The 23571-nt window shown below is 37.9% G+C and overlaps 1 protein-coding gene across 1 annotated transcript in view; it reads right to left on the minus strand.

Annotated features, from left to right (window-relative positions):
• The window catches only part of LOC128640925 (interleukin-12 receptor subunit beta-2-like), a 186073-nt gene that overhangs the window by 70949 nt on the left and 91553 nt on the right, over positions 1-23571 (minus strand). The window contains exon 7 of the mRNA XM_053693385.1: positions 10156-10300. Within this exon, the coding sequence (XP_053549360.1) occupies positions 10156-10300 (145 nt within the window). The remainder of the gene's footprint in view (positions 1-10155; positions 10301-23571) is intronic.

Here is a 23571-nt window from a genome sequence, read left to right on the forward strand (position 1 = left end):
TAAATATGGCCTGTTACGCTCCCTTTATGGAGCCTACGCAGCCATTTCTGTGGACTCTTCAATACCAGAGTTATTTTAAAGGTGCGGCCAGAAAAAGCCAGCGTAGCTACGCGGGATCGTTACCGACAAAACTCTAAATCTAGCCCGTAAAAAGCTAAATTACAAATTTAAAAAAACCTATTGCTACGAAAATATAAAAAAAATCTAAGATTCAAAATTATTGATAAACACTAAAATTACAATAAATAAAAAACTCTAACAATTACAAAAATAATAAACGGAAATTAACAAAAATAAAAACAATTACTCCTAATCTAATAGGCTCTTATAATATAAAAAAAGCCCCCGAAAATAAAAACACCCCCCTAACCTACCAATAAAACTACTAATAGCCCTTAAAATGGCACTTTTGTGGGGCAATTACCCTACAGTTAATACAGCTCTTTCACCTAGAAGTAAAATAGAAGTCCCCTCTAACAGGTAAAACCACCACACCAACCAACCCCCCAGAATAAAAAAAAACTAAGTCTAAAAAAAATCTCAAGCTAACCCATTGCCCCTAAAGGGCATTTGTATGGGCATATGCCATTAAAAGGGCATTCAGCTCTTTTACACTGCCCTTAAAAGGGCATTCATTTATTTTACACTGCCCAAAAAAACCCTAATCTAAAAAAAAAACCACCCCAAAAAAAAAAAAAAAATCTAACACTAACCCCATTAAAATCTACTCACGGTTCCTGAATGTCCGGGCGGGTCATCCATCTCCTCATCCAGGTGGCGAGAAGTCTTCATCCAGGCGGCGACAACCAATCCATCTTGGGGGACATCTTCTATCTTCATCCGCGGCGCGAAGCGGATGACATCCTGCGCGTGAGCGTTCTCTTCATACAATCACCGCCGTACAACTGAAGTTGAATGCAAAATACCCGTTTCAAAATGGCGTACCTACATTCCTATTGGCTGATTTGTCTCTTCAAATTCAAATCAGCCAATAGCTTCTGAAACCCTATTGGCTGTTCAAAACAGCCAATAGGATGAGAGCTCCCTAAATCCTATTGGCTGATTTGAACAGCCAATAGGATGAGAGCTACTGAAATCCTATTGGCTGTTTTGAACAGCCAATAGGATTTCAGAAGCTCTCATCCTATTGGTCTGTTTGAATTGAAGAATCAAATCAGCCAAAAGGAATGCAAGGTACGCCTTATTGAAACGGGTACCTGCATTTAACTTCATTGTACGGCAGTGATCATTGGAAGAGGACGCTCGCCGGTCCAGGATAGACTCCACTTACCAGGGCCGTCTTTAAGTCAGGGCAAAAGGGGCAGCTGCCCAGGGCCCCAGTTCTTTGTTGAAGGGCCCAAGAGTCCTAAAAAAATAAAAAAACTAACACACACAGTCAGTTCTAATACTGTCACAGTGAAAAGTTCTCTGCTTATATTTTATTTGTGAGAAACTGTGCCAGACCGTGCCGGTGTCCATGTGACAGCCAAGCTAGTGCCATATGCTGTGTGTAAGAGGGACATGTGTTGTGTATGTAGTATTTGTATACATACATGTAATAGGATTATATAGAGTGTGTACATAAATTTGTGTGTGCTCTGTAGTGTGTGTGTTTTTTGTACATGTGTATGCTCTGGAGAGTGTTTGTTTGTGTGTACATGTGTATGTGTATGCTCTGGAGAGTGTGTGCTTGTGTGTACATGTATACAGTATGTGTATGCTCTGGAGAGTGTGTGTTTGTGTGTACTTGTGCATGTGCATGTGTATGCTCTGCAGAGTGTGTGTTTGTGTGTACTTGTGTATGTGTTTGCTCTGGAGAGTGTGTGTTTGTGTGTATATGTGTATGCTCTGGAGAGTGTTTGTGTGTACATGTATATGTGTATGCTCAGGAGAGTGTGTCTTTGTGTGTATATGTATATGTGTATGCTCTGGAGAGTGTTTTGTTTGTGTGTACAATGTGTATGTGTATGCTCTGAGAGTGTGTGCTTGTGTGTACATGTATACAGTATGTGTATGCTCTGGAGAGTGTGTTTTGTGTGTACTTGTGCATGTTGTATAGTATGCTCTGCAGAGTGTGTGTTTGTGTGTACTTGTGTATGTGTTTGCTCTGGAGAGTGTGTGTTTTGTGTGTACATGTATATGTGTATGCTCTGGAGAGTGTGTGTTTCTGTGTACTTGTATATGTGTATGCTCTGGAGAGTGTGTGTTTGTGTGTACATGTATATGTGTATGCTCTGGAGAGTGTGTGTTTGTGTGTACATGTATATGTGTATGCTCTGGAGAGTGTGTGTTTCTGTGTACATGTATATGTGTATGCTCTGGTGAGTGTGTGTTTGTGTGTATATGTATATGTGTATGCTCTGAGGAGTGTGTGTTTGTGTGTACATGTATATGTGTATGCTCTGGAGAGTGTGTGTGTGTGTATATGTATATGCTTTGGAGAGTGTGTGTTTGTGTGTACATGTATATGTGTATGCTCTGGAGAGTGTGTGCATGTGTGTACATGTATATTGTGTATGCTCTGGAGAGTGTGTTTTGTGTGTATATGTGTATGTGTATGCTCTGGAGAGTGTGTGTTTGTGTGTACAAGGAGAGTGTGTGTTTGTGTGTACATGTATATGTGTATGGCTCTGAGGAGGTGGTGTGTTTGTGTGTACATTGTATATGTGTATGCTCTGGAGAGTGTGTGTGTGTGTATATGGGTTAGTGAAGTGTGTTATGTTAGGCATTCGCTTGGTATTCATGAAAGTGGGTAATTTCGCTGTATCAGTTGCTGTCTAAACAATAAATCTTTAGTGAATATCCTAAAACTGGTAAGAATGCTTTTAGGGGGGGCCCAAAATAAATTCTTGCACCGGGGGCCCTGTAGACGTTAGGTCCGCCACTGAATTTTACTATGCAATGCCGTGCATTGCATTAAATATTTATGTACTTAAAAAAATGTATACAAATAAATTAAGAACCAACATTTAATTAATTAGTAAATATATTAATTAATCCACAGTAAAGGAATTTATATATTATTTAGTACTGCTTAGGTCCAGTTTCACATATTGCAATTTATTTAATTTTCTTTTTTAAATGATTAGCCCAGCAGTGGATGATCCACTGCTGGGCTAATCATTTAAAAAACAATTATAAAATAAATTGATTTAGTTGTTTTTTAGGATGTTGGGGTGGAGAGCTAAATTGCATGGGGTGGGGGGCCCAAGAAATTATTTGCCCAGGGTCCAGTCAATATTAAAGGTAATATCAGATCTCATTATGTTATCACTTTGTGTACAGACACTTGCTTCCTTATCTTATATTTGTCTGTAAACCAAAGCTCAATACATAGAGAGAATAATGAAAAATTATCATTTTATTACTCATTTTATTACTCAACTATCCTGCACCCCACTGTGAGTTTAATTTCTTCTGCTGGCTGTGTTTACTTAGCCTATTCAATAGCTGAGACTCCAGTATCAAAACTTTCAACATAGGTTGGGAAACCACAAGCTAAATCAGCTATTTCAAAGGCCAAAATAGGGGTAAAGGAGCTACTTGTAAACAATTTAATACACTCCAGCAGCAAAATGGATCATTGAGAATAATTTAAATGAGAGAACATTTTTTGGGTGAACTGTCCCTTTAAATACGGCCCTGTCCACTCCGCAAAGCCGGGATAAAGATAGAAGATGTCCCAGAGATGGTTGAAGGCGACGCTGCCTTAATGAAGACTTCTCGCAGCCTGGATGAGGATGGATGACTGGACTTCAGGAACCGCGAGTAGATTTTATTGGGTTCGTGTTAGGTTTTACTTTAATTTTTTGGGGTGTTTTTTTTTAGATTAGGGGCAATGGGTACCTTAGGATTTTTTTAGACTTAGGTTTTTTATTTTGGGGGTTTGGTTGAGTGGTCTTTCAATTTTTTTTCTAGGTAAAAGAGCTGTTTAACTTTTAAGGGCTATTGGTAGTTTATTGTTAGGTTAGGGGGTGTTTTTATTTTAGGGGGGCTTTTTATTTTTATAGAGCTATTAGATTAGGTGTAATTGTTTTTATTTTTGATAATTTCGTTTATTATTTTTTGTAATTTTAGAGTTTTTTTTATTTTTCGTAATTTTTGTGTTTATTATTTTTTGTAATCTTAGATTTTTTAATTTTTTTTGTAGTATTAGGTTTTTTAAATTAGTAATTTAGATTTTTTAATTTGTAGTTTATTTTATTTTATCAGAATAGTTATGTTAGGTTAATTTATAGTTTAATGTTAGTTTTTTTTATTTCACAGGTAAGTTTTTATTTATTTAAAGATAGTTATATTGTAACTTTTAATTTAAAGTTAGGGGGTGTTAGGTTTAGGGGGTTAATAGTTTTAATTTAGTGTTTTGTGATGTTGGGATCCGGCGGTTTAGGGGTTAATAAGTTTAGTTTATTAGTTGCGATGTGAGGTGCCGGCAGACGCTTTTTAGGGGTTAATATGTATTTAGGGTTTAGGGGTTAATAGGTGTATTTAGGGCTAGATTTACTAAGCCCCTACGGCAGCAAGTTCTCTCAAGAACTTGCTCGCCGGGATTTATCAAGCAGCGGTCACCAGACCGCTGCTTCCCTAACATCTACGCCACTCTATTGTGGCGAAATTCAATCTCCTCGGTCGAGTCCAACCGAGGAGATTGACAGCTCCTGCCCGCGCGTGATTGGCTGTGCGCGGGCGGGATTGCACGCGAGCGCAAAATTGCGCTCATGTGCAATGTTAATTACCTGCGGGTAATTTTGCCCCACCATAGGCGAGCTGAGGCGTACAGGGGCGCATATATGCGCCCCTGTACGCCTCAGCGTTGATAAATCTAGCCCTTAGTGTCGGCGATGTCGAGGAGCAGTGGATTAGGGGTTAATCACTTTATTTAGTGTTGGCGATGTCGGGGAGCGGCAGATTAGGGGTTAATCACTTTATTTAGGTATCAGTGATGTCGGGGAGCGGTAGATTAGGGGTTAACTTTTATAAGTGTTGGCAATGTCGGGGGGCGGCGGACTAGGGCTGTTTATAATAGGGGTTCATGTTAGGGTGTTAGGTTTAAACGTAACTTTCTTTCCCCCATAGACATCAATGGGGTTGCGTTACAGCGCATTGCCATTCTGCGATCGCAGGTGTTAGATTTTTTCTAACACTTTCTCCCCATTGATGTCTATGGGGGAAAGCGTGCACGAGCACATAAACTCAGCCCTTGGCTTTTGTTCAGTATGGAGCTAAACGCACCATAACGCACAGCACAAGGAGGTTTTTCAGTAACTCTTAATGGCAGCGCATTTTATTGCGTTCCTTACGCACCCGGTATAGCACAAAACTCGTAATCTAGGTGATTGTCTATTCATATTTTCAGATGAGGAGGAGATGCATACATTACAAAAGTGCGCAATGAAAATTGTAATTTAAAAATCATACAAGACGAATAATTGAACCATTCACACAAAAATAATTGTATTGTTAAGGTGCATCAAAAATCGTAACAAAAATTGTTCACCAAAAATCTTATTTTATCAAAAATGTAAAATTTGTATGTAAATTTGTATGTAAATTACACCGTAATTTAAGTACACTGGATGTGCAAAAAAACACATAGAAATTCATACTTTTGTTTTTTCGTAAATGGCCTTAACATGGGCATTCCATAGGAGTATATGATATTATCTCTCAAATCCCAGCGTAAATCTGTAAGCATTTTCATCCTTCAGATCTCACTGTTTTTTCTCACCAGTTAAAAGGTTGAAAGCTTTTGTCAAAATACTCAAAACACTAATTACTCTGAAAGGAAAACCTATGCATACAAAAATAACAACGATTTTAAGGTACAGTGCACTGAAAACAGAGTAATTTGATTTGTAATATGGGTAATATTCAAGTTTAAACGTACTGCCTGTGTACTTCGTAATCCATTGCAATCATTTACGTAACAGAGAGCTCTTATTTTTTTCTATAGGGAAACATCGCGCCACTCTCAGGGACAGTTCATTTTTTCTTTAAAGAGGGCTGTGAGTAAATGGAGAGACAGATTAATGGAGAGAGATTTTTTTTTCAAGTTTGCCCAGAATGTGTTGGGGTTTTTTTCTTTGTTTTTTTCAAGTAGGTGAGCTAATCATGTAATGTAGCAGAGTCAGTTTCAGCATTTTTTAATATTGGGGTTGATCACAAAATTTTAGGGGGAAAAAATCAAATTGTTTTTCAACAGAAAATGACCGTTAAAGTCTATGAAGATTTTGGTAGATAAATTATTTGATTGTTTTTCTACTCAATTTAACTCATAAATTGTAGTAATGTCTTTTTAATGTCTTTTTATATGACTGTAATAACTTAAAAATGTGTGCTTCATAAAATTGATTAATACATATATTATTGTTTTGCATGTTAATACATGTAATAATGAATGTTGCCCAGTAGGTGGCAGTATAGAAACAACATTGACATTGGCAAATACTGTACACTAACATTTTGGAGGACAGCATTTTTCGTCCGTGTGCCCTCAAAACTGCTACACAGAGGCGTAACTAGAAACCACAGGGCCCAGGTGCAAGAATCTAAGAAGGGCCCCCCACCTCCCCTCCCCCCTCCAAAAAAAGGTGAATTTAATACATATAATTTTTTATTTTTTACATTTAACACAGAAAAAAAAATGTGAATCAGATTACATGTCTGCCCACAGTCTGTGAGATGGTCTGACCCCATATTACTATATATATATATATATATATATAATATATATATATATATATATATATATATATATATCTCAAAATAACAAGAGTATTGCATTGAGCAATGATACTTTTTTTATTTTTATATATATATATATATATATAGTGACAATATTTAAACCCCCCCCCCCCAGTACTGTATATAGTAAGTTAGTGACACAGTCTGTAATTTGCCGGTGAGATGGCTGGCCTGACCCTACCCGCCCAGTACTTTAGAAAGTGACCACAGTAGTCAGTGACATGGTCCAGCCTGACCCTACCCGCCCAGTACTTTATAAAGTGACCACAGTAGTCAGTGACATGGTCCAGCCCTCCCGTACTGTATACAGTATAGTGGTACTGTATAGTGACACTGTTTACCCCCTGCCCCCCCCATGCTGTAGTAACAAGGTCTGTATTTTGCTGGTTCCACAAACATACACAAACACACATACATGCATAAATACACACACAGTCACATACATACACACACACATACCATACACACACACATAAACACCAATGGGTAAAACAGAAACACTAACCCCTGTAGTCATGTCGCACTCACATGATATCAGTGCAGGCAGTAGTAGGTTAAAGGGCCACTGTAAGTAAATATTTTCTATGCCTGTTACTAACTAACTACCCCAAATACGCTTTTTATCAATAGCATTTCATTAACATATCTCTACCGTATATCAGAAATCTTGTCTGCAAATTTAATTGTTTTCCAAACCCACTCCGTGGGTATCCTTTGCTCTGTACCAATCCGTTTACAATACCTAGGTTTCAAAATGGCGCTTTAAACACAATTTCATTGGTTTAAGTATTTTGAACATGCAGTGCTTAAAATAGTGGGCAGGATAATGTGACATCATCGGCAAATAAAATATATAACTTTTAGAACGTTATGAAACTTCGTTTTGGAGAAAATATAGGTCAGTAGGTTTTAATTAATGTTTATTAACTTTAATATGTTAGTTGTTTGGCTTAAAAATTATAACGGAAAGTAATCCTTTAACGTTTTTTATCCAAAAAAAATATATATTTTTTTTTTAAAGCTGGGCCCCCACCCTCAGGGGCCCAGTCGCACCTGCGACCTCTGCACCCCCTGTAGTTTCGTCCCTGCTGCTACACATCACACTTGTTGGACTAAATAATCCATTTCAATTACACTTTTTTTTTTTTTGGGGGGGGGGGGGATAATTGGGTTTAACTGCCATAGTGAAGTGAGGTGTTTTGTGGGGAAAAAAGAAAGCAACATGTGTATCACTATGTGCAGAATTATGTAACATTAACCTAGCTACATCTGTAAAAAAATAAAGCATTTTAAAGATTTAACCCCCAAAAACTTGACTTACCTTACTTTCCTTGCCATCCTCTTCTGCTCCGCTGATTATTTTTTTTCAAAAGCAGCCGACAGCTTTACCTAGCATGGGAGTACGCTACATTTAGTTCAAGGGTGCAAACCATGATGGGCTTTTGAAAAAAAAAAAACAGAGGAGCAGAACAGGATGGTGTTTTGGGGGGTTAAATCTTTAAGATGCTTTATTTTTTACAGGTGTTGTTAGGTTAATGTTACATAAGTGTGCACATAGTGCAGAATTCTTTAACATTAATATTTACGTTTACTCTTTAACTCTGACAACTATGAGGTATCAGGTTAGGTCTTACGAACACTGCTTCGTAAGTCATAGTTAGCCTTTACAGCTTAATAAATGGAGTCCTAAATATTTTTTACTATATTTTACTATATGTTTTTAACACCCCCCATTCTGTGCCAGAGGAGAATACAGCCAGTGACTGGAGCATACTTGTGTATACTTGTTCTTTATTGGCTCACAAACTGCATCCTCATCTGGAGTGGCACAAAAGTATAACTTCTACTATGTATTTAACCCTTTTGCACATGGATAAAGAAAATAATTTGTTTTAAAATAAAACACTATAATGAAATACAGCATTTTATTTTTTATCATTTTATCAGGGATGGAACTACCTTTGGTGCAGCAGGTGCAGTGACACCAGGGCGCTAATGCTGAGGGGGCTATGGCAGCCAGTCTATACATAGGTGTGTGCAGAATGTGTATAATCCTGATGCAGGGGAGCCTTTTATTAGTGAAGGTTGCAGATCTATCTATCGATACTCAAAATCATTATACAAAGCATCATGTATATTATTACTATAGCTTACTACTGATTAGGGTTGCCATCTGTCCGGGAATGACATGGACAGTTAAGGTTTCCATTTGTGTTTGAAGCTCAGTCAGGCTTGGACATGCAACATGTCTGGGTTTTGGTGGGAAACAGCCACAGCCAAAGCCAAAAAGGTGACATTCCCTTACATATGAGTGTCTTTGTGTGGGAGTGTGTCTGTGTGTGTAAGTGTGTCTGTTTGTCAATGTCTTTCTGTGTGTATCTGATTGTGAAAGAGTGAGTATATTTGTGAGTGTGAGTGAATCTGTGGGAGAGTTGTTTCTTTGTGTGTGAGAGAGAGAGAGTGTGTTAGTGTGTGAGTGTGGGTCAGTGTGTAAGAGAGTGTGTGTAAGTGTGTGAGAATGTGAGTGTGTAAGAGTGTGTGTGTGAACATTAGTGTCTTTGTGTGTAAGTATGTGTGAGAGTGTGAGTGAGTGTTAGTGTGTAAGAGTGTGTGTGAGATAGAGAGTGTGAATATCTATGTGCGAGTTTGTGTTTTTGCTATTATACATAGGCCCATAGTTATCAAGGTCTTTCGGACCTGATCCGACAGTGCGGATCAGGTCCGACAGACCTCGCTGAATACAGAGAGCAATACGCTCGCCGTATTCAGCATTGCACCAGCAGCTCACAAGAGCTGCTGGTGCAACACCGCCCCCTGCAGACTCACGGCCAATAGGCCGCCAGCAGGGGGTGTCAATCAACCCGATCATACTCGATCGGGTTGATTTCCGGCGATGTCTGTTCGCCTGCTCAGAGCAGGCGGACAGGTTATGGAGCCTGTTTCATAACTGCTGTTTCTGGCGAGCCTACAGGCTCGCCAGAAACACGGGGCATCAAGCTCCATTCGGAGCTTGATAAATAGGCCCCATAGTGTGTACTTTGCAAAAAACAACAACTTTGCTGTGCACAGTGCAAGAGTGTTCGAGTTTGACCTGAACTAAAGGTGTGAACCCTACTACTAAGCTACCATTGGGGACCCAAACAAATTTTGCACCAGGACCCTCTGTTGAGTAGGTTCACTACTGGTTTTTATACTAGCAGGACCCTTTCAAGCTCTGTCTTATTAGAGATAATAATGTGCACATCATTGCACTCAAGAAAGAGATAAATATCTGCAAATTGCTAACTGCGCTTTTTTCTTATCTCACCACATCATTTCTTAAGTTACTATTTCACAACACTGCAAAGGTAAATGTGACCTCATTTAGACTTTATATACTGGTTTGTTTTATTTAACCTACAGTATAATTACCAGTGTCTGGAATTGTTTGTGGATCACTCCAATCACTCCAATAACGTTTTCCTGTCTCTTCTCTGCATTGTACTCGCAATTTGATTGCTTCTGTGTTTTCCTCCACAAAAAGAATATTTGCTTTTTTCAGTTCTAATTCTGCGGCCTATTAAAAAAAAAAAAAGTTTTAGTTTAAAGTGATGGGCAAAGAATGTGTTCATAAGTGTTGGCACACAATCTCTGTATTGATCAGAAACTTTACACACATTTTAAGCCTTTAATAATTTTTTTATTTTTATTATTTATATTCTACCAGTATGGAAAAAGCTAATTTAGGTTTATTTTTTATGTGAAATAGCTGGGAATTCCCGTTGAAGCCAAAACCTATTAAAATGGACTAAGTTTGCAGGGAGAGCAGACCATTGAAGCCTACTTATACTATCTCAATACTTAGGCCCCGATGATCGAAAGTGCTGATTTGTGGCGATAAATTCAGAGGGATCTGCTGTGATATCAATCGAGTCGGCGAAATATTCCAAGCTGCCGACATCTATATCAACAGGTGGTGATAAATTCCAGCCAGCATATGTGCCTACATTGGCGATGTATAGTAAAGGATCCCTTTGGAATATATTACACCAAGCCTAACAACTATACCTATGTACACCCAAATCGACAGATCCCACCACTGAAAACTAACACTACACTACTTAACCCCTAACCACCAATAGCCCACCGCAATAAACCTTCTACCCAATTAAACCATTAACCGCCAATAGCCCAATGAATTACCCCCTTACTCTACTTAACCCCTAAACCACCACAACCCCCTACACTGCCGCACCCCCAACGCAATAAGCCCCTAACCTACGAACCCCTACACCGCCACAACCACCCAATGCCATAAACCCCCTAACCTATTAACCCCTAATCCACCACAATCCCCCAACGCAATAAGACCCATAACCTATTAGCCCCTAATCCACCACAACCCCCTCAATGGAATAAAACCCCAAACTATTAATTCCTTATTCCGCCACAACCCCCCAACGCAATAAACCCCCTAACATATTAATCCCTAATCCGCCACAACCCCCCAACACAAACTACTCCTACACTATTTCTTCCTAAAACCTAACCCCCCACCTATAAGCTAACACCTCCTAAATTACAAAAAGTAACAAACACTAAATCTACACACAAAAAATACTACATTACATAAAAATAAAAACTACCATCACATAAAAAACTAACATTACAGAAAATTAAAAAAAATTATTACCAAAAATAAAGGCCCCACAGTTATGCCTATACTAAAACTAAGGCCCCTTTAAAATAAAAATCCACCACAAAATAAAAAAACCCTATAACACTAAAAGTTACTATAACCATAGCCTGTTGAAGAGCTTTTTGTAGGGCATTGCCCTAAAGTGACAAAATTACAACCCCTTTCTACAATAAAAGTAACCCCCCCCCAAAAAAAAAAGCCTAATATAAAAAAAAACTAAACTAAAAAATAACCCTATCCTAAAAAAGATTGACCTGAAAAGGTCATTTGGTTGGGCAATGCCTAATTACAGCTCTTTTGCTGCAGGGACTAAACAAAGTTATATGCAAGCAATAATAAAATGCACTAACATATTACAGCATTTTCTTTTTGTATATTTATGTCAGATTAATTCCCTTATAACTTTTTATGATTTAGCAAAATACTTGAACATGTTTGAATAGTGTTGTTTAATAAGCATGACATAATATTTTTGAGATTAAAGTATCTTTTATTTATTACAGAGAATGAAAAAAATAATGAAAAAAAGGCAGAGAAAAAAGGGCAGAAAAAGAAGGTGGGAAGAAAAGTGCGATGTACTGTCCAATTTGTCAGCAGTGAGTTTCCTTATCTTTTCAATGGAAGGAAAGTGAGATAATAATCACATGCAGTAACAGAGGGGGAGGGGAGATTTGTATCTGCAGCTAACATCTTTAAGTGTTGCTGCGTGCAGGTCTCCTGTCATTGCTCATCTATCTCAAAATGAAAACAATATTCTTCCATTAGATAAAGGGACATTAACTATATATATATTTACTGTGTGTGTATATATATATATAAATATATATATATATATATATATATATATATATATATATATATATATACACATATATATACACACATATATATATATACATATATATATATATATATATATACATATATATATTCAGTATATATACATACACTCACATATACAGTATATACACACACACCATATATATATATAATTCAAGGTCCTTTTAACTATTTATATTTATATTATTATGATTTACCGAAAGGTATAGAGTTATTATTATCAGGTATTTGTAGAGCGCTAACAGGTTCTGCAGCGTTATGAACATAGGTGGTATATAAAAACAATTACAGGGATCAAATGGGTAGAGGGTCCTGCCAAGAGTTGCACTGTTGTAGTCGGCTCTTATGAAGGTGGACTGCAAACAGCTGGGCTCATAGGCTTATATGCTATGGGGTTTTAGGGGATAGCAGTGGAGATAGGAAGGTTAGTGTAAGTTGTATGCATTCCTGAATAGTAGAGTCATCAGGGAGCACTTGAAGCTTTTAAAACTAGGGGAGAGTCTTGTGGAGCGAGGCAGAGAGTTTCATAAGATGGGAGCCAGTCTGGAGAAATCTTGTAAACGGGAATGTGAGGAGGTAACAAGAGAGGAGGAGAGTAGGAGATCATAAGCGGAGCAAAGGGGATGGGAGGGAGAGTATCTGGAGACAAGGTCTGAGATGTAGGGGGGAGCAATGCAATTGAGGGCTTTATAAGTCAGAATGAGAATTTTGTGTTTAATCCTGGAGGCAAGAGGAAGCCAGTGAAGGGATTGGCAGAGAGGTGCAGCAAATGAAGAGCAACATGTAAAGAAGATGAGCCTGGCAGAGGCATTCATTATGGATTGTAAAGGAGCTAGGCGGAAGCTAGGGAGACCAAAGAGGATGGAGTTGCAGTAGTCAAGGTGGGAAAGGATGAGAGAGTGGATTAAAATCTTAGTTGCGTCTTGTGTAAGGGAATGCCTGATTTTAGCGATGTTCTTAAGGTGAAAGCGGCAGGCTTTAGCCAAGGACTGAATGTGAGGAGTGAAAGAAAGATCTGAGTCAAGTGTGACCCCAAGACATCAGGCATGTGAGGTTGGGGTAATGATGGAGTTATCAACAGTTAGAGACATGGGGTGTGGAGATTTTGGAAGAAGGGGGGGAAATAAGGAGCTCAGTTTTGGAGAGATTTAGCTTGAGGTAGTGAGAGATTTAGCTTGAGGTAGTGAGATATGAGAGAGACAGTTAGTGACACGGGTTAGCAAGGAAGGAGATAGTTCTGGTGCAGAGAGGTAGATTTAGGTATCGTCGGCATACAGATGATAGTGAAACCCATCAGACTTTATTAAGGAACCTAATGAGGATGTGTAGATTGAGAAGAGAAGGGAACCGAGGACAGAGCCTTGTGGTACCCCAACAGAAAGAGGTAACGGGTCAGAGGATGCCCCAGAGAAGGCTACACTAAAAGTACGGTTAGACAGATAGGAAGAGAACCAAGAGAAAGCCGTGTCGCAGATGCTGATGGAATGGAGGGTATGGAGCAAAAGAGGGTGGTCGACAGTATCAAAGGCTGCAGACAGATCAAAGAGGATAAGTAGAGAGAAGTGACCTTTGGATTTTGCTATAAGTAGGTCATTGGTAACCTTAACAATTGCTGTCTCTGTTGAGTGAAGGGGGCGAAATCCAGATTGCAGGGGATCAAGGAGGGAGTTTAATGTATGGAAATGGGATAGACGTGCATATACTAGCTTTTCAAGAGGGGAGACTGGTAGTATGTTGAGAGCTGATTTCATTTCTGATGGAGTCGATTTTGTTGTTGAAGTAGCTGGCAAAATCTTGAGCTGAGAGAAAAGTTGTTGTGGGAGGTGGGGGTGGGCGATGAAGAGTATTGAATGTGGAGAACAAACGTTTTGGGTTTGAAGAAAGAGTAGAGATAAGAGTGGAGAAGTAATGTTGCTTATATAGATTAAGGACAGAATAGTAAGAGTTCAAGATGAATTTATAGTGAAGAAAGTCAGCAGAACTCCAAGATTTCCTCCAGTGTCGCTCAGCAGTACGGGAACATCTACGTAGGTACCGTGTCAGAGGGGTATGCCAGGGCTGAGGATGAGTGTATGTTTTCTGAGCTATGGTAGGTGGGGCCAGATTATCAAGGACCGATGTAAGGGTGGCGTTATAGTGACAGATAGATTCATCGGGACAGGAAAAAGAGGGGATGGAAGAGAGAAGAGGTTCAAGAGAGCTAGCGAGCTGTTGCTGATCTAGGGACTTGATACTTCTGTGAAGTTTAGTCTGAGGGGTAGAAGGAGAGAGAGTTGTAGGGAGGGAGGTGATGTTACAAGTGAGGAGGTGGTGGTCACAAAGAGGAAAATGTGAGTTTGTGAAGTTTGAGCTGAAAATCAGATCAAGGGAGTGACCATCTTTGTGAATGGGAGAGTCAGTCCATTGTGACAGGCCAAAAGAGGAAGTGAGTTGCAGAAGTTGTTTTGCAAAGGAGGCAGTGGGATCATCGACAGGGAGGTTGAAGTCACCGAGAATGAGGGAAGGGGTATGCCAGGAAAGGAAGTAAGGTAGCCAGGCGGCAAAGTGATCTAGAAATAGAGTTGCGGAGCCAGGGGGGGCGGTATATGACTGCAACAAGTATAGAGAGGGGGGAAAATAAACTAATCATGTGTGTTTCGAATGAAGAAAATGTGAGGGAAGAGAAGGGCTGTATTTGTTGAAAGGTGCAACGAGAGGAACGTAAAATACCAACACCACCTCCTTTTCTATTGTCAGTCCTAGGAGTGTGACTGAAGTGGAGACCCCCATGTGACAGTGCAGCAGAGGAAGCAGTGTCTGAAGGAGAGAGCCAGGTTTCTGTGAGAGCCAGAAGATTGAGAGAGTGGGAGATAAAGAGGTCATGGATAGAAGTGAGCTTGTTGCAAACAGAGCGAGAGTTCCAAAGTGCGCAAGTGAAGGGGGTGGTGGCTTTAGATGCAAGAGGAATGAGATTAAGATTACCAGAGTTTTGTTTTTGAAGTCTTTTGAAGGGTACACATGGTTGTGCAGGGCAAGGAAGTTGTGGGGGACCAGGATTAGGGGAGATGTCGCCAGCGGCTAGTATGAGCAAGAGGGAGAGTGACATGAGATGAGATGCGGATTTGCAGTATTGAGACTGTTTTTGTGATGTGTTGCAAGGGGGAGAGAGAGAGAGTCTTTAGGAATGTGTGGAGTTCATGAGTACAAAAGTAATGTGAGGTTAAGAGAGATGGGCTAATGAGCAGTGGAGGTGGTGAGGGGTAATGAGTAATTGAGTAAAGTAGTTTGTTAAACAGACAAAAGGTGGCAAAAAGGAATATGAAGATATTTAGAATTTTTACAAAATAGTCAGACAGTGTATAAAACTCAGTATAAAAACAGAACTTGCCTTGTCCAATCCTTGTATAATTCGTTGTGCCTCACTTATAAATGTTCACTTAAGAGATGTGAACAAATGATCTTACAATATTGCTACCTAAGCCTGTATTGCTACCCCTGCATTGCTTTCCCTGTAGCAGTGTTTACATTTATAGGCCAGAGCATTCATCTGAATGCAATAAATTAGGTAATGACCTGATCAAGGACAGTCAAAGGCCAATTGGGAACATTTGATTCAGGGTGAGATAAGTTAAAAAAACAGACAATAGAATTTGGGGGAGGCTGTGGTTATACCATTAGTGAAATTATAAATTTAGGAATCATAACAAATATTTGCAAGGTTTGAACATCACATAGATGAAGACAAATACAAAAATTATTACACAGACTACAGGCAAATGCAAAAAAGAGAGACTTGTAGTACAAATGACACAGAAACAGGGAGATTGGCACGGTTTGAATGCAGGGAACAATTCACATACCAAAGAGAGACTTGTAGTACAAATGACACAGAAACAGGGAGATTGGCACGGTTTGAATGCAGGGATCAATTCACATACCAAAGAGAGACTTGTAGTACAAATGACACAGAAACAGGGAAATTGACAGGATTTGAATGCAGGGATCAATTCACATACCAAAGAGAGACTTGTAGTACAAATGACACAGAAACAGGGAAATTGACAGGATTTGAATGCAGGGATCCAATTCACATACCAAAGAGAGACTTGTAGTACAAATGACACAGAAGAGTTTTAAGAAGAGTGACACATAGAGTTTTAAGTAAATACACGTAGTAACTATATACATATATAATTGTTTCCATTATCAGATTATTTTATCCACTATGAAACCTTTTGATATTGTATCAATGCCGGATAAGTCCTGTTAAAAGAAGAGTAACTGTAGCATAACGTATAGGTGGGCGTGCTCTGGCCTGTATATCAATCACAGCAGTAAGGTGGGTTGTTCAAAGCCTCTGACGAAGCGGTTTTCCTGTGAAACATGTTAGGACACGCCCACCTTACGCCACGCCCACCTTACGCCAGGTTACGTTGGCACCCGGCGAAATTTGGAAGCAATTGTTTGTGCTTCTCCTCTGCCACTTTGTAAATATACTTGGTAAATATAATATTGGGCATTTTCGAGGCACATATTGTCCCTGGTGGATTTATTGTACCTCTGGCAAGCCTAGGTATTATACCATTGTGAATTTGAATGAGCCGCATATTGGAGCTGTTAATTTCATATTGGACACAGCATATTTCCAGGAATGGTGTCTTCTCCTGTTGTAAACAGCATTGTCTGCAGTATGATTACAGGAATACATCTTTAACCAATATATCACAGCCTGTACCTTACCTCATTTGATTGAGGGTTTATTTGTACCCATCTGTATGGGATAACTTATTTGTGAACTTTAAATTTTATTGTATTAAACTTATTGCACTATGAGAAGTGCTTTTGTGCGCTTGTTTTTTTAGATAATACAATATATATAGCAATGAACAGATGGCAACACTCGCTGGTCCTTTAAATGAATATCTTTATTTATGTACACATAAATAAAGATATTTATTTAAAGGACCAGCGAGTGCTGCCATCTGTTCATTGCTATTATTCTACTTTTGTATGCACCCTGGCAGATTGATTTGGAAGTGAGAGTGCTCTCCTGCTGTCTATATATATATATATATATATATATATATATATATACACATACACACATACACATACACACACACAAATAGTATATATTAGCAATCAGCTTTCTTCAGTTAAAGAGAGGAACCAATGGAAAATATATTAAAATATATATTAAGGTAAATAAAAACTCCAGGCCCAGATGGAATACACCCAATGGTTTTACATGAACTTAGCACTGTTATAGCCAAACCTCTACTCTTAAGGGACAGTGTACACCAATTTTCATATATCTGCATGTAATAGACACTACTATACATAATAATATGCACAGATACTGGTATAAAAAGCCAGTATAAAAACTTACTTAGAAGTTCCCAGTTTAGCTTTTTTTAAAAGGTTACTGGAACACCCACTGCAAGTGGGAAATAGCAGACACTCCCCCTTCCTTTGCACATGAAAAGACCCTTTACACAAACAGAAGCAAGCTGGAGTAGGTATATGTCGGTATTCTCCTAAATCTTTGGGGCTTGGTTAGGAGTATGAAAATCAGAGCAAAACTGTCCATTTAAAAAACAAACAAAAAAACTATATATATATATATATATATATATATATATATATATATATATATATAACATGTAGATGTATTTTTTAACGTTTCATAGCAGCGCTCGCACATTAATAAATATACCCCTTAGTGCCTATAAAACAATAGGAGCTGCCATGTTGTAACTTAGGTTACCTTCTATGCTGTTGCAAATTCGGGACAGTTTTAATAGGTCACCCCGAGTGTGCAGCCAATGGCTGTGTGTAATATAACAGTGTTCTGCACTCCCATTTCTAAAAGGAACCGAAATGCTCACAATTTCAGAATAGAATTACAGGAAACGGGGACAACATAAATAATGGAAGTATATTGCAGAATTTTTATTATATATACGATTTATTATTTTATATTACCATCTCAAAGTGTTTAATATCCCTTTAATTTTTCAAGACTCATTATTCTCAGGCATTGTACCCCAGGACTGGCATAAAGCTGATGTGGCGCCACTTTTTAAAAAGAGAAGCAGGGCTGATCCAGGAAGGGATTATATTAATGAGTATATTCGTGTAAACAAGATGATGAGTTCAAATGCGCATGGTTTTATGAGAAACTAATCTAATTAGATTCTATAAGGAAGGAAGTAAAAATATAGATAAAGGGGAATCAGTTGATGTGATATACTTGGATTTTGCAAAGGTATTTGATACAGTGCCACATGAGATATTAATGTACAAAATTAAGGAACTGGGTAAAGCTGGGGAGCAACGAGTTGTAGTAAACGGATCATACTCAGATTGGACAAAGGTAATTAGTGGAGTCCTCCAGGGATCAGTACTGGACCCTATTATTTGTAATATTTTTATTAATGACTTGTATTAAATAGCAACATCTCTATTTTTGGAGATGATACAAAGTTGTGTAAGGTCATTAAATCAGTGCAGGATGAAATTCCTTTACAAGGGAATTTACAAAAATTACAAGAATGGGCAGGTAAATGGAAAATGAGATTTAATACTGGAAAATGCAAAGTTCTACATTTTGGAAGTAAAATAAGCTGGCAAACTATTATTTAAATAGGACTAGATAGAGGAGGAAAGGGATTTGGGAGTACTTAAAGATAACAAGCTAAAGATAGGTGCACAATGCAGGGCAGTGGCTTCTAAGGATAATTCCAAGAAAATTTGGGACAAGAGGTCAAAATTTAAGGCTGGAGGAAAGGAGATTTAGGGGCCGATTTATCATTTGTCTGTCGGACATGATCTGCTGTAGCGATTATGTCCGCCAGACATCGATAGATGCCAAAAGCATACGCTGTCGGCATTTATCATTGCACAAGCAGTTCTGGTGAACTGCTTGAGCAATGTCGCCCCCTGCAGATTCGTGGCCAATCGTATGCGATCGGGCGAATTGATGTCCGCCGCCTCAGAGCAGGTGGATGAGTTAAGGAGCAGCGGTTTTTCGGGCCATGATAAATTGGCCCCTTAATCTCCAGCAACATAAATGTTTTTTCACTGTAAGAGCAATCAAATTGTAGAACGCATTACCTAAAAAGATAGTAAATGCCAATACCTTAGATACATTTAAAAACTATTTAGATACATTTGTGGCTAGAAACAGAGTTCAGGGATATGATTGCTTGTGTTAATTGGGTCAACTTTTTTAAAGGGACAGTCTACACCAGAATATTTATTGTTTTAAAAGATAGATAATCCCTTTATTACCCATTCCCCAGTTTTGCATAACCAACACAGTTATAATAATATACTTTTAACCTCTGTGATTATCTTGTATCTAAGCCTCTGCAAACTGCCCCTTTATTTCAGTTCTTTTGACAGACTTGCAGTCTAGCCAATCAGTGCCTGCTCCCAGATAACTTCACGTGCACGAGCACAGTGTTATCTATATGAAATACGTGAACTAACACCCTCTAGTGGTGAAAAACTGTTAAAATGCATTCTGAAAAGAGGTGGCCTTCAAGGTCTAAGAAATTAGCATATGAACCACCTAGGTTAAGCTTTCAACTAAGAATACCAAGAGAATGCTCTATCTGAATCATGAAAGTTTATTTTGGCCTACACTGTCCCTTTAAGGGGATTAAATTAAGCTCAACTACAGCTTTTATTGTAAGTATATTAAGATTTGTATAGTGTGAACTCGATGGACTGTCTTTTTTCAACCTCATCTACTATGTTACTATATTAGATCACCATTTAGGTGACAAGTGTAATAATCTTTATATTTTTTATGGCTTGAATACATGAAACTTTTGTATTAATCCAACAAACTGTATACGGAAAGTTTTAAGGGGACTTATAAGTTTCAGACACGCTCATCAACAAGAACCAATCAGCAAACAGGAGGACATTTAAAAACATCAAGATGCCACATAATCCTTGACAAAGCCCTAAAGGTGAAATGTACGTCGGAGGCGGAACTACACAGCACGTCGTCACGAGGAGGGGACACCATTTCCTACATAACAAATGCTGGCGACATTATAACAGCTTGGTAACAAGCAGCTGTTATATACAAGTATATATAACTGTGAAAGGATGGTGTAATATATTAACCCCAGAGTGACTTTTTAGACTGCCAATCAATATGTTTTTTTAATAAAAAATTGGAATCCCCTGCAAATAATTGGATCCATTTTACTGAGCTCACAACTTAGAGCTAAAATAACTCTAGAAAATGTGAGAACCATTCCACCCAGATTGCATATTTACATATCATCCACAGTTTTACACTATGGAAGTTTGTTTCTGTTTCCTTTGAGGTCTTCAACAAGCAAAATTCATCCCTAAGAGACTGCTTTAAACTTTGATTTCAAATCCATCTACTTGTTGGCTGTAGTGCATGATGTTGTATTTATTTTTATGTATTTTATTTTTCACTATTTCGGTTAAAGTTAGAGCACTGATACAATATTATATATATATATATATATATATATATATTATTTTTTTATTTGTAATATGTGAATTAATGTTAATTTTAAAAATGGATATCATATTGGAGACAAAAAGAATACATTGAGCACTTCCTTTCAATTAAAAAAGTTTTGAAATTAAAATTGTCACTTAAAGGAAAGCTGTCACTTAAAGGGACATTGTACACTAGATTATTCTTTGCATACATGTTTTGTAGATGATCCATTTATATAGCCCACCTGTGAGTGTTTTTATAACAATGTATAGTTTTGCTTATTTTTTAATAACATTGTGCTGATTTTCAGACTCCTAACCAAGCCCCAAAGTGTCAGATGTATACATGCGTTTACAGACTACTGCTGGCTCCTGTTCGTCTAATCTGTATTTTCATATGCAGGGAAGGGGGGAGGGAGAGTGTCTGCTCCCAGCCCCTTTCAGTGGGTGTTCCTGCTAACCTTATTAACAGTGCTAAACTTGTAGCTTCTAAGTAAGTTTTTTTAAAAGGTTTTATACTGGATTTTTAGATCAGTATCTGTGCATATTCTTCTTTATAGTAGTGTCTATTAAATAGAGTGAAATGAAAATTAGTGTATACTTTCCCTTTAAAGGGAAAACTAAACTTTAATAAAGTTAAATAGAGCATGGACACTTTAATAGACTTTTTAACTAGCTTCTTTTATCAAATGTACTTTCTCTTGCTATCATTTGTTGAAAAGCATAGGCAGGGGTTAAACACATAATTTTACAGGTAGAAAACCCTTTATCCAAATTGCTTGCGACCGGAAAAGGTTTAGATTTCGGAATAGTTTGAATTTTGTAATATTTGCACCTGTAAAATGGGACAGTTTAGAGAGGGGATGAAATCTTTTATAAACAATATCTTATGTCACTTAGACAAAATGTACATGTCATAATTCAGCTTATTCATGCAACCTAAAGGTGGTGTTATATCATTTTCAATACATTTGTATACATAGTAGACCATCAGAAAGATAGTACTGTACTGTAATCAGAAAGATAAAATTTGTTGATATAAATATAGACTAGCATTTGCATTTTAGAGCCCAAAAATCATACCAGAGACACAGGCAAAGAATATTGTGACTTACAAGCAGGGAAAAGAAGTAACTTTTTATTTTATTTTTTAAAAAAATATTAACTAAAAAAGTTTGGATTTCAGAATAAGTTTGGATTTTGGAATTCCGCATTTGGGAATTTGTACCTGTATGCAAGTAATAACGCAATAATAAAACATTCCAACAATATTTTGGATACACTTTTATGTCCCTTTAAATGAACAAAATAAAGGCAAGTAGCCTTTTTTTTTTGCTATGTGATATGGAAGTCCAAATAAAAAATTTAATGTTTCACATAGAGTGTTACCAAATCTACCTCTTTCACTTTTTTAAAACTTAGATCTTTTCTGTGACAGCATGCTGAGGTTGGCTCAGGAGCGTGAACAGTTCTTGAGCACTTATATGGATTTCATTGTTACAAACATTTGCCTAGATTACGAATTTTGCGCTAAACAGGTTTTTTTTAAATTTGTAATTTAGGTTTTTAATTGGAATTTTTTTTTCTATTATTAGAATAGTAATCTTAGGTTAATTTATAGTTTAAACTTAGGTTTATTTTTATTTTACAGGTAAGTTTTTATTTAAATATAGTTATATTGTAATTTTAATTTAAAGTTAGGAGGGTGTTAGGTTTAGGAGTTAATAGTTTAATTTAGTGTTTTGCGATGTGTGGGGGGGGGGGCGACGGTCTATTGGTGATGAGGTTTAGTTTAGTAGTTACGATGTGGGGGGCTGGAGGTTTGGTTAATACTTTATTATAGTGTTGGCGATTTGGGGGGCCGGCGGTTTAGGGGTTAATAGGTTTATTTAGGTGTAGGCGATGTCGGTTTAGGGGTAAATATATTTAAATAGTGTTGGCAATGTGGGTGAGCAGCAGATTAGGGGTTAATAACTGTATTTAATAGTTGCGATGTGGGTGGGCGGCAGATTAGGGGTTAATAGGTTTAATATAGTGTTTGCAATGCGGGAGGGTTGCGGTTTAGGGGTTAATAGGTGGTTTATGGGTGTTAGTGTACTTTATAGAGAAACAACTAAATCTGGCACTGTGAAAGTAATATGTTAGGAAAAAGGGATATGATATTCCCTGGTGCTAACCCTTGTTATAGATACTTGAAGTAAGGATAAGGGGGAGACTGGACAAGAAGGGGTTAATAAGCACTCATTCCTGTGAATATTAATAACTGTGTTGAAATTATCAACTACTATGAGAGAATATATTTAAGTTAAAACTTATATTTTTATTAAACCACTGTTTAAAAAAAAGAGAGTGTTGATAACACTCCACCACAACTAGGTTGCCCCACACTACCCCCTCCACACTATTACCAATGAAAATCACACTGCAATATACCCAGACAGTAAACACAGGTTCAACCACCCCCCTGTATTCCTGGCCAGTAACAGGATACGCTGGCTTCAGGTGACAGGGATGGCTTCTACTCTGTGTATAACCGTCCCTTGCAGTGGATTACCTAATTCATCAGTAAACTAAACTAGTAAGCGTTAAAAACTTATGTAAAAATAAGCATGTGGAAATAAAGAGCACAAACGCGTTTCGGCCGAGTAGCGGCCTTTCTCAATGTGCAATTGAATTTGGACAAGACGAATGACTCGCTCACAGCACCTTATAAACCAAACCCCTATTTGATCCGTCCAATCATGGCGCGTATTAGATTCACGCCCATATTTCAACCAATCGCGTGCGTTTCAGAGCAACATGCTATCCGCTGGCTGATTGGTAACTGGTAACTG

Source organism: Bombina bombina, chromosome 10, assembly GCF_027579735.1.
Source record: "Bombina bombina isolate aBomBom1 chromosome 10, aBomBom1.pri, whole genome shotgun sequence".
Taxonomy (NCBI): domain Eukaryota; kingdom Metazoa; phylum Chordata; class Amphibia; order Anura; family Bombinatoridae; genus Bombina; species Bombina bombina.